The sequence below is a fragment of the Aspergillus nomiae genome (assembly GCF_001204775.2).
Source record: "Aspergillus nomiae NRRL 13137 chromosome Unknown contig00094, whole genome shotgun sequence".
Lineage (NCBI taxonomy): Eukaryota > Fungi > Ascomycota > Eurotiomycetes > Eurotiales > Aspergillaceae > Aspergillus > Aspergillus nomiae.
Window position 1 is genome coordinate 51,934 of NW_015378149.1, and position 19,375 is coordinate 71,308.

At 49.5% G+C, this 19,375-nt stretch overlaps 6 protein-coding genes across 6 annotated transcripts; 4 read left to right on the forward strand and 2 right to left on the reverse strand.

Moving 5' to 3' along the window:
• Positions 1–341: 341 nt before the first annotated feature.
• On the forward strand, positions 342–1,241 carry ANOM_004490 (uncharacterized protein; the record flags this gene model as incomplete). The annotated part of the gene is made up of 1 exon (XM_015549747.1): positions 342–1,241. One exon carries the CDS (start codon positions 342–344, stop codon positions 1,239–1,241), a length of 900 nt encoding a protein of 299 aa, XP_015407960.1.
• Positions 1,242–1,534: 293 nt separating this feature from the next.
• Positions 1,535–5,606, reverse strand: ANOM_004491 (cytochrome c1; the record flags this gene model as incomplete). Its single annotated transcript, XM_015549748.1, has 12 exons — positions 1,535–2,288; positions 2,341–2,738; positions 2,810–2,872; positions 2,994–3,142; positions 3,254–3,349; positions 4,032–4,328; positions 4,403–4,754; positions 4,804–4,900; positions 4,957–5,012; positions 5,068–5,326; positions 5,382–5,457; positions 5,520–5,606. The coding sequence occupies 12 exons, from the start codon at positions 5,604–5,606 to the stop codon at positions 2,023–2,025; spliced, it is 2,196 nt and encodes a 731-aa protein (XP_015407961.1). The 3' UTR covers positions 1,535–2,022.
• Positions 5,607–6,693: 1,087 nt separating this feature from the next.
• On the forward strand, positions 6,694–9,507 carry ANOM_004492 (exocyst complex component Sec10 family protein; the record flags this gene model as incomplete). Its single annotated transcript, XM_015549749.1, has 4 exons — positions 6,694–6,829; positions 6,887–8,156; positions 8,213–9,169; positions 9,223–9,507. 4 exons carry the CDS (start codon positions 6,694–6,696, stop codon positions 9,491–9,493), a joined length of 2,634 nt encoding a protein of 877 aa, XP_015407962.1. The 3' UTR covers positions 9,494–9,507.
• A 592-nt stretch (positions 9,508–10,099) lies between these two features.
• On the forward strand, positions 10,100–11,494 carry ANOM_004493 (putative extracellular SCP domain protein Pry1; the record flags this gene model as incomplete). The annotated part of the gene is made up of 3 exons (XM_015549750.1): positions 10,100–10,546; positions 10,673–11,092; positions 11,273–11,494. The coding sequence occupies exons 1-3, from the start codon at positions 10,235–10,237 to the stop codon at positions 11,492–11,494; spliced, it is 954 nt and encodes a 317-aa protein (XP_015407963.1). The 5' UTR covers positions 10,100–10,234.
• On the reverse strand, positions 11,262–14,002 carry EifCb (translation initiation factor eIF3 core subunit b). Its single transcript, XM_015549751.1, has 4 exons — positions 13,901–14,002; positions 13,630–13,822; positions 12,038–13,568; positions 11,262–11,976 (listed from the first exon to the last, which is right to left on the reverse strand). The coding sequence occupies exons 1-4, from the start codon at positions 13,971–13,973 to the stop codon at positions 11,548–11,550; spliced, it is 2,226 nt and encodes a 741-aa protein (XP_015407964.1). The 5' UTR covers positions 13,974–14,002; the 3' UTR covers positions 11,262–11,547.
• A 397-nt stretch (positions 14,003–14,399) lies between these two features.
• Positions 14,400–19,184, forward strand: ANOM_004495 (putative C2H2 finger domain protein; the record flags this gene model as incomplete). Its single annotated transcript, XM_015549752.1, has 9 exons — positions 14,400–14,626; positions 14,711–14,847; positions 14,945–15,391; positions 15,445–15,498; positions 15,583–15,749; positions 16,863–17,160; positions 17,232–17,470; positions 17,536–18,730; positions 18,798–19,184. Coding segments are annotated over 9 exons (3,087 nt in total), but the record flags the coding sequence as incomplete, so codon positions are not given.
• Positions 19,185–19,375: the final 191 nt, after the last annotated feature.

The following is a 19,375-nucleotide window of genomic DNA, read 5'->3' on the forward strand; positions in this document are numbered from 1 at the left end:
GTACTAATTCTCTCAGAAGAAGAGCCAATAACTAACCAATGCATGTACTTAATTACCAATATGATCTGTTTGATATTGTAATCAAGCACGGTCCCTTAGAAATCCGATCCGAGTCGGCATTCGTTCGCTCCGCGTCCCGACTCCTACCTACATTCATCTATGGACAAAACAGGCGACCAAGTGTTTACGTGGAAGGAGAAGCATGATATTCAGCATGATGATTGGTCTACTTATTCTCCGACACGAGGTTGACTAACTCATAAATTCCAGCGCCCACGCTGTGCGGCTGAGGTTTCCTATATCTCAATTTTCCCATTCAATTTATTATAGGTTATCTCGAAATGGGTGTATCATATCCTGAAAATCCGCTCAAGGAAGACGGCGCTGAGGTTGTCGTTCCTCCCTCATCAACGGGTGGGATGTTCGAACGGTTATGGGAACTGATTCCCCGGGGCGGCAGCAAGAATTTAGCATCCGAAGCGACGAGTTGTCACCTTCCCGAGACAACGTCTACCAGACGGCAAGCATCAGTCGCAGAGCACTCGCTCGAAAGAGATGAACACCTTTCCGAACACCTGCCTGAATTTCCCAGCCGACACGATGATCAAAGCAAACCATCTCCTCCACAGGAAACCGTCCTATACCTGGCCTACGGCTCAAACTTGGCTTCGAAAACATTCCTAGGCATGCGTGGCATTCGGCCCCTCTCTCAGATCAACGTCATTGTTCCCGAATTACGATTAACCTTCGATCTTCCTGGACTGCCATACATCGAGCCTTGCTTCGCAGCGAGTCAATTCCGCGATGCCTCATGCAAGGGAACGGATACAGATCATATCATAGATAATGAATTGGAAGGCGATCTGGCATCGGAAAAAACAGTGCTCATTTCCCAACGAGAGCACGATTATCTACCCGACGATCCTCTCGTCGGTGTTGTGTATGAGGTCACCCTTACCGATTATGCTCGCATTATAGCGACAGAAGGAGGTGGGAATGGATACAAGGACATCGTTATAGATTGCTATCCATTTTCCGAATCTTACGACCCAACCCAGCCCATTCCAGACTGTCCAGAATCAAAACCGTTCAAAGCACATACCCTTCTCGCACCTGTCACGAACCTAGACGAGATATCTCGGCGCGCTTATGCGCAGCGAACACACTCATTTGTCCCTCGATCCGGGCCCGCTGTGCGGAAGCTGGGTACTCCCAGCCATCCGCTCGCTACCTCAACTTGATCCTCACAGGGGCAGCCGAGCATAATCTTCCTATCTCTTATCGGGCGCATCTTTCTCGAGTACCAACATATCGTATTACAACTGTTCGTCAAAAGATGGGCAGGTCGATATTCCTAGTGACATGGGGTCCACTTATGCTTCTGGTGCTCACACTCTCAAGGATTCTAGCTGGTCCGGATGGTCGTAGTCCGCAATGGTTGATGAAGCTGTCGGATATCATAGGAACCGCGATGTGGGGTTCTTACGAATTCATATTTCGTCCGCTTTTTGGAGATGGTGAACGAACTATGGAGTAGGGGACATGGTTCAATTTTTAATTTATATATATATATAATCAGAACCAATCCAAAGGCTGAAAACATTAAGATTTTAAGTACAATTCCCGACCCCTTTTTGTTACATACCTGCCTTAGAACTGTTCGACTAGCGTTGAAATGCGATAATGGCAACTGCTGAGGCGAAGCCAGCATCGGCAGATTACCTCGGTCTAGGCAAAAGAGTCTACCCGCGTAATGAAGCAAAATTCATATATGAAAGCAGACAAAGGAAAATGTGACATTGGGTCTTCAAACAAGATTTTCAAAGGAGAAAAATATCTAGGGTACAGATACAGGTGTCCTGAATAACATCTAACAAAACAAGCAGAGGCCAGACCATACATAAGAGCGACTGATGAAGGAACGGCGACGTGACCAAACCTAATAAGGTTGGGGTCGATTATTCAAGGTTCTCTGGCCGTCGATCCCTCACTTTTTGCAATTCATATAGTCCGTTATATCGTTCAGCGCCGGGAGACAGGGGGGCTGTACACAATCTTCCTTGTCTTGATTGGAGACCACTTGTAACGCTTAACCCAGACGCTGACGGCGAAGAGACCGGTAAGGAGGGCAATGGCCTTGACACCCATCTTCTTACGGTCGTCCATCTCAGGCTCGGCAGCCCAGTTAAGGAACTCAACAACGTCCTTAGCCATCTGGGAGGTGGTGGCAGGAGTGCCGTCCTCGTACTCAACAACACCATCGAAGAGGACACGACCCATGGCAATAGCTATAACGGAGTTAGACTAATCAAGCATCATAGGGAATTCGCCAAAACATACCGGTTCCAGGGAAGTAGGGGTTGAAGTTCATGCCCTCCTGGACAGTGGCACCAGCTGGGGGCTCATCAGGGTAACCAGTCAACAGACTGAAGATGTAGTTGCAGCCACCGTGACGGCCCTTGACGATCAAGCTAAGATCAGGGGGAAGAGCACCACCGTTGGCAGCACGGGCAGCCTCCTCGTTCTTGTAAGGAGCAGGGATGTAGTCCGACAGCTTTCCGGGACGCTTCTCGATCTCGCCCTGGTCGTTGGGCTCGGTGTCGTATTCGTTCTCCTCAGCCATGGCCTTCATCTCATCGACGGTGTGCATGACACCAACGAACGAACGCCATGGAACACGGGTCAAGGAGTGGCAGGAAGCGCAGACTTCACGGTAGACCTGGAAACCACGACGGAGGCTGAGAAATAATATGTAAGCAAGAACTGCCATTTGTTTGAAGAGGGTCGATCCGGTTCTAGGAGTACTCACGCCGCATGGTCGAAGGTCTTGTTCCACTTGGCGTGTTCCCAAGGGTAGTTGGTAGGATGCAACCTTTAATTCAGATGTGTCAGCCATATCACGGTCTCGGCTGCTAAGATGACGATTCGGTCGGAGCAACGGAGAGGAAAAATGGGTGCCCAAGCCCGAGCAATATCGTAACCAATCCACTCACCCTTCCTCAGCAGGGGTCGATGCAAAAGCTTCCTGTCCATAGAGATAGGCGGCGGATCCGACGGCGACGGCGGTTGCGACGGACGCAGTGACTGTGAGGTGGAAGGGGGAGCTGGCGGATTCGGCACCGGCGGCGGAAGAAGACGCACGCTGGACAATTCATCAGTGGTGAGTCCTTGCAAAATCATCCAGGACATATTCCAAAGCAATTGCCCTCTTATCTTGAGCCCAATGGACGTCAGATGCCGGAGAAGTGCGTACCGTGGATGCTCTGTTCAAGGACTGCCGAGCGATACCCCGGAAGGGCACGCTGCGCGAGACAGTACGTGCCAGCATACTGATGATATTAAGAACCCTCTGATCAATGGATAATCAGGAAGCACGATAGCCAGGAAGAAGGAGAGGGGAGGGGGAGGGGGTCGTGGTGCGCACTGGAGAATGTGCTTTTGGAGGTGAAGTTGAGGTTGTCGGACGGTCAAGTTTCTCTTGGGTTTGGAATTGGCTAAACCCTCCCGCTGATTGGCTGGCATCACGGCTCTAACTGCCTTCGGTGAAAACCGCGACTTTTCGGAACAACAAAATTCGATCCATAAATCAGCAGCCACATGATGACAGCCAAACAATCCCGACAACTACAATGATGCCATTATCTATTCGGAATTCATTCTCTCTTTCTAGTACTGCCTTCTTGAAGATCTTAGTGACACACGTGCTACGCCAATTGTTCGTATGAGAACCTCGCACTCCCGGCCACTCCACATCCTCTTCTTCTGTGTGGTCTCTCCTTCATTGTGCTTCCGCCTTGGCTTGAATTTCCGACGTAATCCCCATACGCAAAGCATGGACGGCCTCCCGAGTATTGCATCGGGCACTCTTACTATACAACACTAAAGACAAAGCAGGTAGTCGTCGAACAGTCCGCCCACTGAGATTCTGATGATAGCATTAGAAGTGCCTTTTTGTAACGTATACCCAGTAATTATTGTGCAAGAAAGAAAGAGAAATGGGGACAGGAAAAAGGAAAACGAACATCACTTACCATGCTCTCCAATGCTGCATCACCAAGCTGCTTGGGGACAGATTCCGGAAACATCTGATAATTGAGGAGCATCTCATCAAATGTGGGTAGCAGTAGAGCCTCCGTAGCCTGCTCCACATATTGCAGTGCAGTCTGGGGATTATCGGGGTTCACTTGGACGACATCAAACGAGGCTCCCTCAATGATCTCACACCGACTCAATTCTTCCAGGCATTCTTTGTAAATTCCGTATATAGCTCTGTTGGACAGGTATGGTACGAACTGCTTGATATCGACTCGGTCGAGGAAAGCTTGGTCCTGCGATGTACATCAGCTTCTCGGGCCCAGAGCGTGCAGTGCAGTAGTGTTGATTAATTTGACGGAATGCTTACCAGAGCTGTGACCAAATTGCTCGTACAAATTACAACAACATTGGCATGGGTCTTCAATCTATCCAAACCTGTGAGAAGTGCATTGACCGCACGTACAGCGTCGAATGGCTCATTCCCACCCAGCGCTCTCTCTCTTCGAGCCGCTAGCGTTTCTATCTCATCGATGATCAGACAGACAAAGGTATCTTCTTCCTCTTCGAGCAACGACTCAATGTTCTCAAAGGTTTTGCTTACCAGCTTCCCGCTTTCACCGAAGAACTTGCTACCAAGTGAGTGAGCGTTTATTTCAACAAGCTTGCTCTGGGGATAATGTTTTCCAATGCGTATTGCAAGTTTCTGAGTGAGGCCACGACTAAACTATCTCAGCTTCGAATAACCCGGGACTGATTTGATTGGCGCACCAGAGGCTTGTTTTTCCTGTTCCTGGCGGTCCCCACAAAAGAATCAGTCTATTCCAGTTGATTGTCCATCTGTTGAGTTTTCGAGAAGAGTATGATACTAGAACGGGCAGTTAGCCAATGCTATTATCCCACAAGCACCGTTAACGTCCTCACCCATCCTGGTGATTGCACGAAGCAACATAGACTTAAGCGGCTGGTCAAACTGCAATCTGTGACACCTTTGATTAATATCATGCGGATACTAAGTCATCAAGTTTACCATACGACTCCCACAGTCCGTCCAGTTCTCTGCTTGGTAGGCTAAGTACCCTTGCTTTTGGATCTTCATCCTTGCTGTCCATGGATTCCTCCAGAGGTAGAGTGTGTTGAGAGCTTTCTTGCTCTAATGGTGCGCGAAGCTGATACGCTTGGACATCAAGTTCAACCTGTTGGAGTCTATATGCTCCGGTTTCCATATCTTCCCCGGAGCATTCGGTGACAACCACAGAGTCTATGGCCTGAGCATGTGAATCGCTCAAGCCTTCTAATATACTATTAATAACTGTGTTTAACTTTTCTTCTCGAGGAGGCACTCGTACCAAAGGAGGATATTTCCTGTCCGAGGCTGAGAACGACGAAATTGGCAACTAGCCATTTTGTGACCTCTTCCCTAATCTGCTGATTTAAGCCTCACAGTCCCTTAAGAGATCAGGGCAGGTACACTAGGGGCAATGTACCAGGTCAGTGCGAATTATGATACCATCTCCGTTGTTTTTGACACGCGCTTCGACATGTAGGACTGGCTGCTGAAAGACTTCCATCATGTATGGAAAGAAGCTAGCCAAAATTATGTTGTGTGGGGTTTACGGTAGGGCAGGATAAAATCAAATGATATACACTGGAAGAATATGGAGAAGAACTGTCGTTGACTTGGGTCAACTGTAGTCACGGAAATTGTAGGTCAGTAGGCCTTTTCCCGTGACATACAAACAATATACCACCACCCAAGTCTCTCTTTTATATGACTAGCAAAATGGTAATAGAATTCTGAGTTCATTAATATCAATGAGGACTTAAGCTGACCTGTTTGTAGCTTCTGTGATATTTCTGAGAGGCATGCGGTGTGCATGTACAGTCTTGTCCAAACTCTCATCTGCAAATGATAAAGCAGCGAGCAGTATCCGCGAAGCAGATGATGAAAAAAAGGCTTCCCATCTTTCAAGAAGTTACTATCATGCTATTCTTATTCTGGAAAGCTTGTCATATGGGCTTTCTATAATCACCGCATCAAGGTTCATCCTTCGAAAAGAGAAACGTACCACCACAATGGCAGATTTACCTACTAAGTAGAAATGAATCCTCCTTGTTGCTAATTAAGCGCAGTTCTCATCTGTCGTCATCACAATAACATTACATTGAACATATCACTCTTGGCGGCACCGACTTCTAACAATTGTTCAAATTTGTACATACAAACTGGAACACATGTTACCATAAATTTCTAATATAGATCATGATTTTTAGATCTGGTCATTTGTTTAGACCCCTCGATCACGTGGAGTTGGACCCTTCTGGATGGTTCACCGGAAAGGGAAAGCCTCTCGCCGATCCACCATTGGACTCTCTGGGGTCCATATTAAGTGCCGCCATAGTCATGGCTGTGCAAGACATCAACGGTCCGTACATGGGACCTACGCACTTTGATTTTATCATTTTTTACAATGAACCATTTTACCTATAAACATATACTCTAGTTGTTATTACTCAGAACGATACCTAGTAGGCTCAGTTCTTGCCCCAATCGTGTGCATTGCCCCGCGGAGCCAACTAGTCGGTGGGAACTGCTTTGGCCGTCCGAGCTTTCGGCAATACCCTTTCGATCGAGAACCCAAGGATCTTTCCTCTCTTCCGATGCATAACTACAGAAGCCAAGATGCCGCCGAAAGTGAGCAATGGGACAGGAGTCGGTGGGAAACCGCGCAGAGACGTTCTGGCTTCGGTCAGAATGGCCTCCATGGACCAAGTCTCCAGGCTGCTCTCCCAGCTGGTACGCTCGATCTTGGCCGAAGGAAAAGCAATATGCAGTATAGCTAACGAGTACTAGAGATTATGTCCTCGGTCTTAGACTATCTTTCCCCAGTCGACTTGATTCGAGTAGCACGATCGTCAAAACTTTTACGCGAAATCGCTTACGATGACACAAGATGGGTACAGTGGCTGAAACGCATGGGCTGCTGGAATGAACTGGAGGCTAGGAAACACGTTGAAGAAACATTTGGGACCATTGCAAATGTTGAGAGCGTCAGGCAAAAAGAAGCTGCCGAGCAATCTCAGCGATCATCGCTCGTGAGCGCAGGCACAGAAAATAAACCTCAAATAAGTCTCAAATCACTGTCCGATGGTTTCGACCAAATAACGCTGTCTACACCTGCTGCCACTGGAAGTGCGAACGAACTGGAAGACGATCCAATCTTGGGGGCGTTACAACAGGTTAAATCAGTGCGCGGGGAAGCTCGGCATGAGTACGGCAAGGTTCATGCTGCTCTTGCGCCTTTTTACAACGATATTGCCATTGCAGGAGCTTCTCCAGATAACTTGTTGTTTAAGAAATATACCGACCCACAGCACCAAGCTCAGATTCTGTTTCAATTGCAAGCTTTCGCCAAATGTGACTTAACGGAGGGCTGGTGTGAGAGGCTGTCACACCTGCAGGAAGCTATCTCAATGTTTGAAACGGCCGCTATCAAGGAATTCAGACACGGTTACGAAACTGAAGACATCGAAAATAGAATGCGGCAATATGCCCACGTTCTCTACACATTGAACGGTGGGGCTGCAGCTGTTGAGCTCTTCATTCACCATAACCATCTTGTCACACGAAGGTCAGATTTCGGTAGGCCAGGGGACTGCATTGATACATCATCTCAACGCGTGAAGCTTGACCAGACGCAGGCGTTCTTTACTCGTTTGAGTGTTGCTTACAATGAAGAAGTCGCAATCATCAATCGCGCCTTTCCGCCGTCGGTAAAGGTTGCATTGCCGTTCATTGCGAAAGTCGGCCAGGATGTGCTGTACCCATTTCTGACCGCGATCTTTGATGAATTGCACCGCATCAACATAGAATCTTACTTGACCGCCGTTTCGAGTACATTCGCCCAATGCATGAATCTCGCTGATACCCTGTTACCAATTCAAAGTTCCGCTGTTAATTTTGAAGAGTTTTTGGAGCATGTCATTGCTAAAGTATATGAGCCACATATGGACTTATACCTTGCGGAGGAATTGGATTATTTCCGGAAACGCTCTGAGGCCGCAGTGGATGAATGGGATAGGCAGCTTTCTGAACAGGCAGCCTCGACGGAGTCATTTCTAATGTCAAATATAAATAGACAAGCCGATAAGAAGGACTTCCTGACTTCTTTCAAGAAAGTCATCATGCCCCTGTCAATCTCCTTCCGAGCTTTTCAGGGACCAAAGCAAGCGATTCAAAGTCCGACGAGGAGTCTGCTGCTGGCGATGCCTCGGCTTTGAAGGCCCAGAACCGATTTTCAACCATTTCCATGCCTGCCACTCCTGTAACCGAAGCTCCTACCACGGAGCTTGCAGCCAAGGCAGCTATTATGAAATCGAAAATGGAAGGTATCCGTTCCCTGTTCAGCATCGAAGTCGCCTTGGGCCTAGTTCATGCTGCAAAGTCGGGTCTGGAGAGAGCTGCTCAATTTGTTCGGATTGGAGGGGACACAGGTGCCCTTACGAAGCAGCAATGTGAGGCGATATTTGTTACCCTGGTACGCATTTTAGGGGATCGTCATCTCATCGCCGGCTTTGACAAAGCAGTCGACCATCTATCTAACTACCGACCTCGCGAACAAGGAGACCGCGATCAGTCGGGTGTTGAACCCTTAGTGACCTTCCTGGAGCTGGTGAATGTTGGTGATCTCATTCTCCAGATGGTCGATGTCTTTTATGAGCAAGAACTCATTGGCAAAAAGCTGACTGATCGTAATGACTTTGTTGACCCCGCAGTGAAAGAGAAGAAGAAGTTCGAGCAGAATCTCGACGAACGAGTTGCTGCAGGACTCAACAAAGGAATCGATGTTCTTATGGAAGAAGTGGACTATATTCTGGCAACACGGCAATTAGCGACAGACTTCAACCCGAGTGTGTCCACAGACCCGTACCGGCAGACTATGGATGTAAGTGTATCTGAAGCGGCAGTTGCCGTTGTTGATGTGGTTTCCTCGCATACCCAAATGCTCGTTGGGAGTACCGACAAGAGCACACTTGACGTTTTTAACCAAGAGGTGGGGTTGCGTCTTTTTACTGCCCTATGCAAGCACTTGAAACGTCAAAGAATCAGCGTTGAGGGTTCCTTAAGACTCATCAGGTAAGGCTTCTCTTCTTCGGTCATAATTGCTTGTCCTCGCTGACATAGCCTAGCGATATGAACCACTACTTCAACTTTATTCAGAGATTCAGGAACAACGAGCTTCTTGTCTATTTCAAAGCTTTTCGTGAACTCTCTCAGATCTATCTAATCGACCCTTCGGACGCTAAGGAGCTCGCTACCATCATTGCAGACTCGGACCGGTTTCAGGGAATCTGGACGGTTGAAGATGTGTGCGAGTTCGCTGAACGACGAGCAGATTGGTATCAGGTGAAACGAGACGTGGAACGAGCCATGTATGGGATTGGGTGCAATATTATGTGATGAACGGGACTTTCGAATATACCCACAGCATTACGACCTGTAAATTTAAAGGAGAATACCCCCATTTCGCGTTGCATATATACATCGGTGGGTAGCTGGATATGTTACTATAGGGCTCCGGAATGCCCGGAAACTACGATTTGAACGACATTACCAATTATATGGCCGATATATTTCTCTCCTAAATGTAGACTTTTATTTTTTCGTCTTATATTTTGTTTTACTTTGTGCCTGAAAAGTTGTTTACGTTCTCTTGTAAATATTGGCGCCTGAGAAAAGCCTGACGTCAGTAAGCGGCTGTGGAAGCATTATTTGGTGACCAAACAAACACCTCTCAGCCACTCGTTTCTCGAGTGTCCATCTCACCTGCAGCTATTTCTACCTATTAAAAGGTTGAATTGCAGGGAATATGTGTCACTTCATCGTGGTCTTACCTGAGGTTATTTTTGGTATTGGTCCAGATTCCCATAAGTGAAATCAAGTACTGAGTACTTATGAATAAAAGCACGTATCCATCGAATTAAATCGACACAGGTTCAGGTCTACCGGTCTATCCAATTCTGCAAATAAATCTGACAGCCATATTCCCCGCCCAGGTTGATCTGTCCAGTGGCTGTATAGCTGAATCATGCCATAGTATATGACCAGCCATACCAGCACTACACCCCGCAACCATCAAAAGCAGCTTAGAAGGCCGGAAGACCAACGGCCCTAAGAAAGGAATACCATAGAACCACAGAAATGTTTTCTATCCCCTCTTACAAGTACACCAATCCTATGCGATACATAACACCATGTCTCGAAGTCATGCTCATCTTCATACTCGCTACTCCGGCAAACACCCAACAAACAATCCAGACAACAATCATGGTCACAGCAACACCAACATCACCACATCCGCCCTCCTACACATCCCCTGAGGTATTCAGAGACACAGTCCTCTCGTCGAGCAATACCTACCGCAAAGAGCATAACGCAAGCGATCTCGTTTGGAACGAGACCTTGACTCTGTATGCAAAAGATTGGGCCGAGGGGTGTAAATGGAAACATTCTGTACGTTCTGGTTCCTTTTCTTAACTTATCTACTTGTGCGCTACTTTATTTGTTGGGGTGTTGTACGGGGGAACATTAGTGGTTTAAAATATTGGTCGTACTTATGCGAGAGGTATATATATATAGCACGGTCCATACGGCGAGAACCTCGCCTTCGGATACCAGGATGCCTCAGCTGCGGTCTTTGCGTGGGGCGACGAACGTCGCTTGTACGATTTTAAGAAACCGACCGGGTTCAGCGAGGAGACAGGGCATTTTACGCAGTTGGTTTGGAGGGCTACGACGGATGTTGGATGCGCGGCGATCGACTGCGGGTACGGCAACGGCACTGATGATAACGAGAAGAGCGGGGATACGGGTTCCTCCTATACCAGGGCTCAGGGCTGGTATGTTGTTTGTGAGTATTCGCCGCCTGGGAATGTGATGGGGACTAGTAGGACTGCTGGCGGTGAGAACGGGCTCTTTAAGGTGAATGTGCAGTCGGCGAGTACGTATTCTGGACCGTATCCGACGGACTCTGGAAGCCCTCCTGCTAGTACGAGTGGGGTAAGTGGTGCAGATCGAATGTTTGTACCTTGTGGGTGGATTTGGGGCTGGATTGGGGCACTGGTTTTGATGGTGATGGGCTAGGGGATGATATTGTAGTAGAATCAATGATATAGAAAAATCGTTTCTTTGCAGACACCAACTGATGAAAATTGATACAAGAACATCTTACTTCGTTAGCCTTGCATATGCCGGCTTAAGGTGGTCATCTCTCATGCTACCAATGTTGCGCTCATGACACTCTCCGGTCGGGAGATACGCAATACACATCTATTCACTTTTGAAGTTCCAAACGTCCTTGGGCTGGAACAAAGCCAAACGTATCACAGAAACAAGCTCACAGGAGGCGAAGCGGGCGGCGCTTCGAAGAAGAGGGTGAGGATATCGACAGGCAAGATGTAGAAATGAGGAAAATAAAATAGAAAGTGACATTAGATACGAAAGACATGACCCAATCAACCGATAACTTCCTCGTTCTCCTCCACAATCTCCTCCACGATCTCTTCGACAACGGTCTCGCCCTGGTCTTCGGAGACGGAGGGAGCATCCTTGGCAGCCTTGGGATCGTCTGCATTTTCGGGGATGCCGTAGGCATCCTTCTCCTCGGCCGCGAGCTCCTTCTCCCGGCGGATCCAGGCAACCCACTCGTTGAGAACGCGCTTGCGCTTCTCGACAACAGCGGTGTTCGCAATGTCGACAGCATACTTGTCTTCCTCCTCGAACTCCTTAGAGTACTCACGGAGGTTCTTGCGCACTTGTTTCTGCTCCTCCTTGCTCAGAAGAGTGGCCGGGCGAGGACGCCAGACGAACTGCTTGAATTTTTCGGTAGGGTTCTCAGCGAGGGTTTGACCGGCGAAAGTGTGAAGGTTCCAGCCGTTTTCCATCTAGCAAGGAGACATTAGTAACAAATTCTTAGTTAAATTGGCACGAATGCAACGGGCTTACCGAATGAGTCCACACACTAGCACTGCTAACAACGTAACGACCTGTAGGATCCCAGTCGATATCTGTGACACCGTAGTGCTCTACAGTCTTCATCAATTGAAGGTTGGCGGCCAGATCCTTCTCGCCCTCGGCCTTCTCACCCTCAAAGTCCATATCCCAGAAGTCCAAATCGAAGTTCGATTGAGAGTGAACGGTGGCGACAACGACGAAACGACCCTTGGGGGACCAGTAGATAGCGTTGCTCGTCTTCTTCTCGATTGTGCGCACAAGCTTGAAGTTACCGGCCTGGGGGCCCTTCTTTTCAGGAGCGAAGAAAGATACAGCAGTCTTGGGGAGAACAGCAGCACCGCTAGGGGCTTCACCCGTAGTGATCAGGACAAAACGTCCACCGTTGGGTTCCCATGCAAAGTTGATCACAGTGTCTTTGAGACTGTCTACAACCTCAACTGGAACACCCTTCTCGCGCACCCGGAAAATCTCAAGGTTGGTAGCCATTGACTTCTTGGACTTGGAGTGACGATCCACCTTGACACAGACGTAGGTACCTTGAGACTGCCAGTGCAGCTTCACATCAGAGACGTTGAACAGGTTACGGGTTCGTACAATCTCCTTAGATGGTACGCTCATCAAGGCGACTCTTGCGGGGTTGCTGCCAATTTCAGGAGTCCAGAAGGAGAGGAGTTGCTCGTATTGCTTGACACCCTCACGGGTGACTGTTGCTGGCGACCATTCGAAGTCCATGACACCATCAACCTTAACGGAAGTCTTACCCAGCAAGTTCATCCGAGGCAGCTCGTAGATAGAGATAGACTGGCCCTGGAGCATTCTTGCGACGTACTTCTCATCAGCGGACCACTTGAAAGCGGGCCACTGCACCTTCTTCTTCGGGGCAGCATCACCTTCAGCAGGGCCGGCAGCGAGATCATGAGAAACGAAGGAACGCAGAGGCTTTCCAGAGACGATATCCCAGACGATAATGTTCTTTCCATCCTCTTCGAAAGACAAGACAGGGTGACCCTCTTCAACCTGAATGGGGCGGGAAGACCAGGTAGTCAAGTAGCTCTCACCTGGCGAGAACTCGACGAGCTGAACAAACGGATGGGGGAACTGCTTCTGTTTCGAGAAAGCAGGGCCGCCCCAGAGCTGCACACCCTGAGGATGGACGGATGCGAGATATGTACCCTTGGGAGACCACTGGACGAAGAGCTGTGTCCAATGAGCACGATCGACGACGTTCTCTGGGGGATTGTTCTTGTTGTTCCAGAACACGCCAACCTTGTCATTGCGGTAGAGGGCGAACTGGTCACGGGCGTTGGGGTCGGACAGCCATGAGCGGAGGTGCTCCTTCTCCTTGAAAGGTTCGACAGTTGGGGGCTTATATTCCTCATCGATGCGTCCTTCGCGACCATAGCGATCAATATCCATCAACTTGTTCACGGCAAGGGTGTGCTTCTTGTCGAGAGGTGTTCCGTGCAGCTGCTTGACTGCGGCAATGGCTTGTTCGGGGGTTTCATATTCGACGAAGGCGAAACTGCACAAACGAAACATTAAACCTTTCCTTCATTCATTTCCAGTATTTCCCCGGTACATACCCTTCGGACATGTTCTTGTCGTTGGTTGGCATGAAAACGGCATCTTCGGAGGTGTGGCCGACCGCGTTGAGTTTCCTCAGCAAGAACTTGATAAGCTTCTGCCTGCTCTCTTCCGGCACGATCGGGAGCCCATCGATGACGATAAATGTATCCAAACCCTCCTCGAGCTTCACTTCAAATTGCTCCTTGAGATCTAAAAATCGGAAAAGCGGTATTAGCGAAGAGGGGCACGGGACCTAGAAAGAGACAAATGATAAAGAATCGCACTCACCGGAGAAGTCAATCTCCTCCTCCTCCTCTTCGTGGAGATCCTGCTCGGACAGGGTGTCGAAACTGGGCGCCATGATTGCTGGGGGGCGTTTCGAGGGCGATGGGTGGAGAGTTATCGAGGGTGAGAGAGCCGCTCTGATTTTCTGCTGGTCGTCCCCGTTTTGCCTGGTTTTAGGGCAAAAAGAACAAATCCCAACCACAGCCGCTTCTGTGTGCGAAGGCGCTGACTCAGCCGTGCCTGTGCTCACGTGACGGCCCGACCGACCCCAGTCGCCCGCATAACCTCCAGTGTTAGTGAACCTTACTTTACCATAACCGACCGTACGGCCTGCCTTGACATACAGTTGGAGATCCATAACAGGTCGCGACCCTCGAACACAATTCGTCCCAGGTTGCTTTGATATTGCGGGTGCAAGGTGCTGGTCGTTGTGGGCCGGCCATCTCCATTGTTTCCTTTTGTTTTTATCTCATCTACCTTGTGTTCCTGTTCTGTTACACCTTTTATTGGAGATTCCCTTCCTTCTTATGCCCCGCCGGTCCTAAGCGCCAGCGCTACGCCCAGATCTGGACGATCGATCTCCAACAGTACGATTCACTACCTCTCCCTCCTGCTCCAAAGCTAGCATTATCGACTCTGTGGCTGCGCCCATTGCAGCGATTGACGCAATTATCACTGTATTTTCTACCGCCGAGAAAGTAACCAGAGCTACGTTGCCCAGGATGTCGCGTAAGTTTCGCTGGCACTGATGTTTCCGGGTCGTGCACAAGCCGCCGAAGTCGCTCTGAACTGACATCATTCGCGATGCGCCAGTCTCCCCAGAAGCCCGCGACCAATATGTACCAATCATTGACTCAATCCTGGCTAAGAGTGATCTCAATACTATCTCCGAGAAGCGAATCCGTAAAGGGCTTCAGGAAGAGGTCGGCTATGATCTCACTCCGCATAAGGTCTGTTCCGCGTCTCGTCACGTCGCAAAACCAATGACCCCAATATCACTTCATTACACTGCAATTATACACCATGCTAACATATCTCTTTAACTAGGCTGTGATTAAGCAGCTTATCATGGAGCGGTTCGACATCTTTGCCGAGAATGGTGGTATAGAAGCTTCTCCCGAGGCGGTCGCTACTGCTCCTGCGACCAATGGCCACAGTTCTGCGACACCGGTCGAGGCTTCGTCCCCTGCGCAATCCTCCAAGTCACAGAAACGTCAGGCGGATAGTGTGGAACGTGAATCGGACAAGACTCCTCCGGCGAAGAAGAAAAAGTCCGATCACGATGTGGATGCGGATGCCCTTTTCGCGGCAAAATTGCAGGCGGAGGAAAACATGCGTGCCCGTCCCACTCGCGGTGCGAGTGCGCGTAAAGCCCAACCGGCAAAGAAGAAGACAACCAAAGCTAAAACGTCGAAGAAGGTCAAAGCGGAGGACGACTCAGACGTCGACTCCGGCTCGGACTCAAAGAAAGTGAACCGTTCTGGTGGATTTCATGTGTGTTTTACTATACTCTTGGAGTAATTTGTCTCGTATTAACAGCTATACAGAAACCACTTACTCTATCACCGGCATTGTCAGCTCTGCTGGGTGGTGAAGAGTCGGTATGTATTCTCTTTGGTCCTGCTTGCTTGACGCATCGCATATCACCCACATGGTTTGATTGAGAAACAGCTAATTTCCCCCAGCTTTCGCGACCCCAGACGGTAAAGAAAGTCTGGGCGTATATCCGCGAGCATGAACTTCAAGATCCCACCGACCGACGTCAAATCCGCTGCGACGAACCGATGCGCGCGGTTTTCAAGCAGGACCGCATACATATGTTTACGATGACAAAGATCCTCAGCCAAAATTTGTACAGCCCCGATGAATAGTCTCCGTATCTGGAGGGAGACCCACGCCATACATAGTCTTCAGGGAGGGCAAAATTTGCGTCGCGCCCGTCGCTATACTTCATGAATATTTGCTTTTATTTACTTTGCTTTTGCTTTTGCTTTTGCTTTTGCTTTGCAGCACCGCATATGATAACCAGGAGCCGTCATTTTGATTATCGAGATCTTATGTTGTACTCAGTTTACCCTCATTGGCGACATAATTGCCTTACTCATCTTTTGTTACTTTACCTGCTTTTTCTCCAGCGGGAGTTGGTACTGCCTTGCAGATTGGCGCGATGGATGCTGTCGGTAAAGAACCGTCGCTATTTCAGAAGAGTCCTGCAGGGATGTCTTCTGCCATTACACATTATTATTATTATTATGACATAGCATGAGCAATACAGAGTGTTCAAGTAGATCGCGGACCCGCGTAGGCAGATTTTCGATAAGTACATGTACACTACCTGTGCTTGCGGGAGAATAGCCCACTGCAACAACACCAAAGCAGTGACCACCATGGGAAATATCCTTGAGTCAATCGAGTCAACAGGTAGTCTTAGATGTCAGTAGGATGATTCAAAAGGAATTATTCAAACGCTCAAGTCGAGAGACGGTGAGTCGAAATGACGCCGAGAGGAGTCATTGCGGAAAGCTAATTAATTCGCTGGTTAAATACGGAGTAAATAAATGGGAAATTTTTAGTGATTTAATCAAGCCGCTCACTAAGCACGCCGACAGCCAACATTTTCGCCCGCCGCTCGACAATTTGTCTCCCCTCACTGCCACCACTACACTAGGATCATTATCCCCGCAGACAAAGTGTTCGTCGCACCGTGTCAGAAGGAGCGCCGAGCTCTTCTAATCCCTGGGAGCTGTTATCCGGGCTTGTCCCCTTTCTGAAATTGTTTCCGTCGTGCCAACTCCCGCCTCCATATCCGCCCTCCATGTCTGACACTCAGCCGCCCCAAGGCTCCGGATCGCAAGGACCAAAACGTGGTGGTCGTCGCGGACGAGGACGGGGAGCAGGCCAACCTTCGACAAGATTGAGACTCGCAGCAGTCGACTGAAGGCGCCGGAAAAGGCTCAAGGGCCAGGGGCAGTGGGCCCCGCAGAGGAGGGGGTCGCGATAAGCAGAACCGCAGCGCCCCGAATAAGGATTCCGGGCCGGAACCCAGTGGACAACCGACCCAAGGACAGACTATAGAGACAGGAGACAAGGGCAAGACGGCAACTGCAGCGCCCGCAGACGACGCCGATGATGGGGAGATTTGCTTCATTTGTGCGTCAACTGTCGAACATACGTCTGTTTCGCCATGTAATCACCGCACTTGCCATATCTGCGCGTTGAGACTTCGAGCATTGTATAAGAACAAAGCCTGTGCGCATTGTCGGGTACGCTTTATATTTTGATCCACATACTTTGGGTACCTTGGGGTTATGCTAATGTCTGTCATTCGGGGTAGACTGAATCGAGCTACGTGATTTTCACGAATGACCATGCGAAGCCTTTCCAGGACTTCAAGGACTCGGACTTTTCTCAGAAAGATGATAACCTCGGGATCAAATATGAAAATAATGAGATCTTTGAAGATACAGTCCTCTTGCTCCGATACAATTGTCCGGACACAGATTGCGACGTGGCTTGCTTAGGATGGCCCGACCTGCATCGCCACGTGAAGAGCAAGCATGGCAAAGTAATGTGGTATGTGATGTTCCTCTGGAATGCTATACACTGGCATGTTACTTACCTTGGTTCTTATCGTCTAGCGATCTTTGTACGCGTAACAAGAAAGTCTTCACCCATGAACACGAACTCTTCACTGTAGCGGAGTTGCGCAAGCACGAGAAGTACGGAGATCATGTTCCTGGGGCTGTTGAACAGAGTGGCTTTAAGGGTCACCCCGAATGTGGTTTCTGCCGTCAACGGTTTTATGGTGACGATGAACTGTACACTCACTGTCGCGATCGCCATGAAAGATGTCACATCTGTGATAGACGGTCCGCCAATCGTCAACAACAGTATTATATTGACTATAATGCGCTTGAGGATCACTTCCAGAAGGACCATTTCCTTTGCCTGGACAAGGAGTGTTTGGAGAAAAAGTTTGTTGTTTTCGAATCTGAAATGGATATGAAAGCTCATCAATTGGAATGCCATCCAAATGGTCTTTCCAAGGATGCGAGACGCGACGCACGAACCGTTGATCTGTCATCTTTCGACTACAGAACACCGTATCAACCTCAAAGACAACGCCGCGGCGCTGGTCGTGGGCGCGATCCAAATTCCGAGCCTCTTCCTGTGTCCTCTGCACAACCACTAACCAGAGCCGAAATTGCCTACCAACGGCAGATGGCCATTCAAAGCGCACAGTCAGTATCAACCCGCAGCTTCGGAGGTCAATTGACCCGTAATGATACTCAAACTGTACACGCTCCCCCGCGTACCCCAGCCTCCCGAACACCCCCAGCTGCGTCCACCCCTGTGGCGGAACTGCAGGATCTCAGTCTCGGCCATGATTCCGGATCTGCCACGCCTCAGGAACAGGCCCGCCGTCTGCGTCATGCAGCCGTGGTCGAGCGTGCCGCTAATCTCCTTGGCAATGATCAAAATAAACTGAATGAATTCCGCTCCAAAGTGTCCACCTACCGCACCTCTGCCCTAACAGCCACCGAGCTGATCGACGGTTTTTTCTCCCTCTTCGACACGTCCACCAACGAGCTAGGCAAACTCGTCAAGGAGCTCGCAGAGATCTACGAAAACGACTCCAAACGAACCGCACTACTCAAAGCCTGGAATGACTGGCGCGCCATCAATGAAGATTACCCAGCCCTACCAGGCCCTGGGGGCCTCCTACCAGGCATGTCCCCCAGCACCGTGAACGGCAGTGGTGCCGGAGGCAAACGTGTCCTCCGGCTGAATCCTCAACCGCCCAGTCCTCTCGCTCAGCCGTCGGCAGAAGCGGTGCCCTCCCCTCGGGCTCATCCCCAAGCAACCCCTTCCCCCTCTCTCCTCTACCGTCTCCAAAAAGTCCGCCGCCGCCAGCAACAGCAATACCCCTTGGGCCACGGCATCCCCTGCTCCATCGTATACCGGGCCATCCTACGCTGGCCCATCCTCCCGTCCTGCCCCTAAACCTAGTAACCCCTCTCGGCCTGCAAATACCGGCAACGCCGAAGCTTTCCCGGCGCTCCCCGCCGCCCCTAAACCAAACGTCCTCATGGCCGGCCTCACCCGTGGAACTGTCCGTGTCCGTTGGGATGGACGAGATGCTCCGAACTCGAATGCCTGGGCCTCAGGTGGATCAGGCACTAGTACCCCGGGCGAGCCGGATTCCGATTTCGGAGAGTCCTCTGCAGGCGGCGGCAAGAAGGGTAAGGGAAAGAAGGGAAAACAGACTCTTTTCCATTTTGGTTAAGGAGTGTGATCACTGTTTTGGTCTACTATTAGAGAGTTATGACCTTGTGCTGTTTAGCTTTTGTTATTAAGCGAGTCATAATAGAACTGTGATACGCAAGTTTAAAAGTGTTAAGGATTGGTGTTAATCTTTAATGCAAATTGAATGCAAACGGCCTGTCCGGACATGATTTTATGAGTTAGGAAAGAAGT

Bases quoted from the DNA above. Each gene is read 5' to 3' on its own strand.
- EifCb (XM_015549751.1), bottom strand. From the start codon at position 13,973: ATGGCGCCCAGTTTCGACACCCTGTCCGAGCAGGATCTCCACGAAGAG. The intron at 13,823-13,900 runs GTGAGTGCGATT...TCCGATTTTTAG, and splicing joins GGAGGAGATTGACTTCTCCG to ATCTCAAGGAGCAATTTGAA. The intron at 13,569-13,629 runs GTATGTACCGGG...TCGTTTGTGCAG, and splicing joins GACAAGAACATGTCCGAAGG to TTTCGCCTTCGTCGAATATG.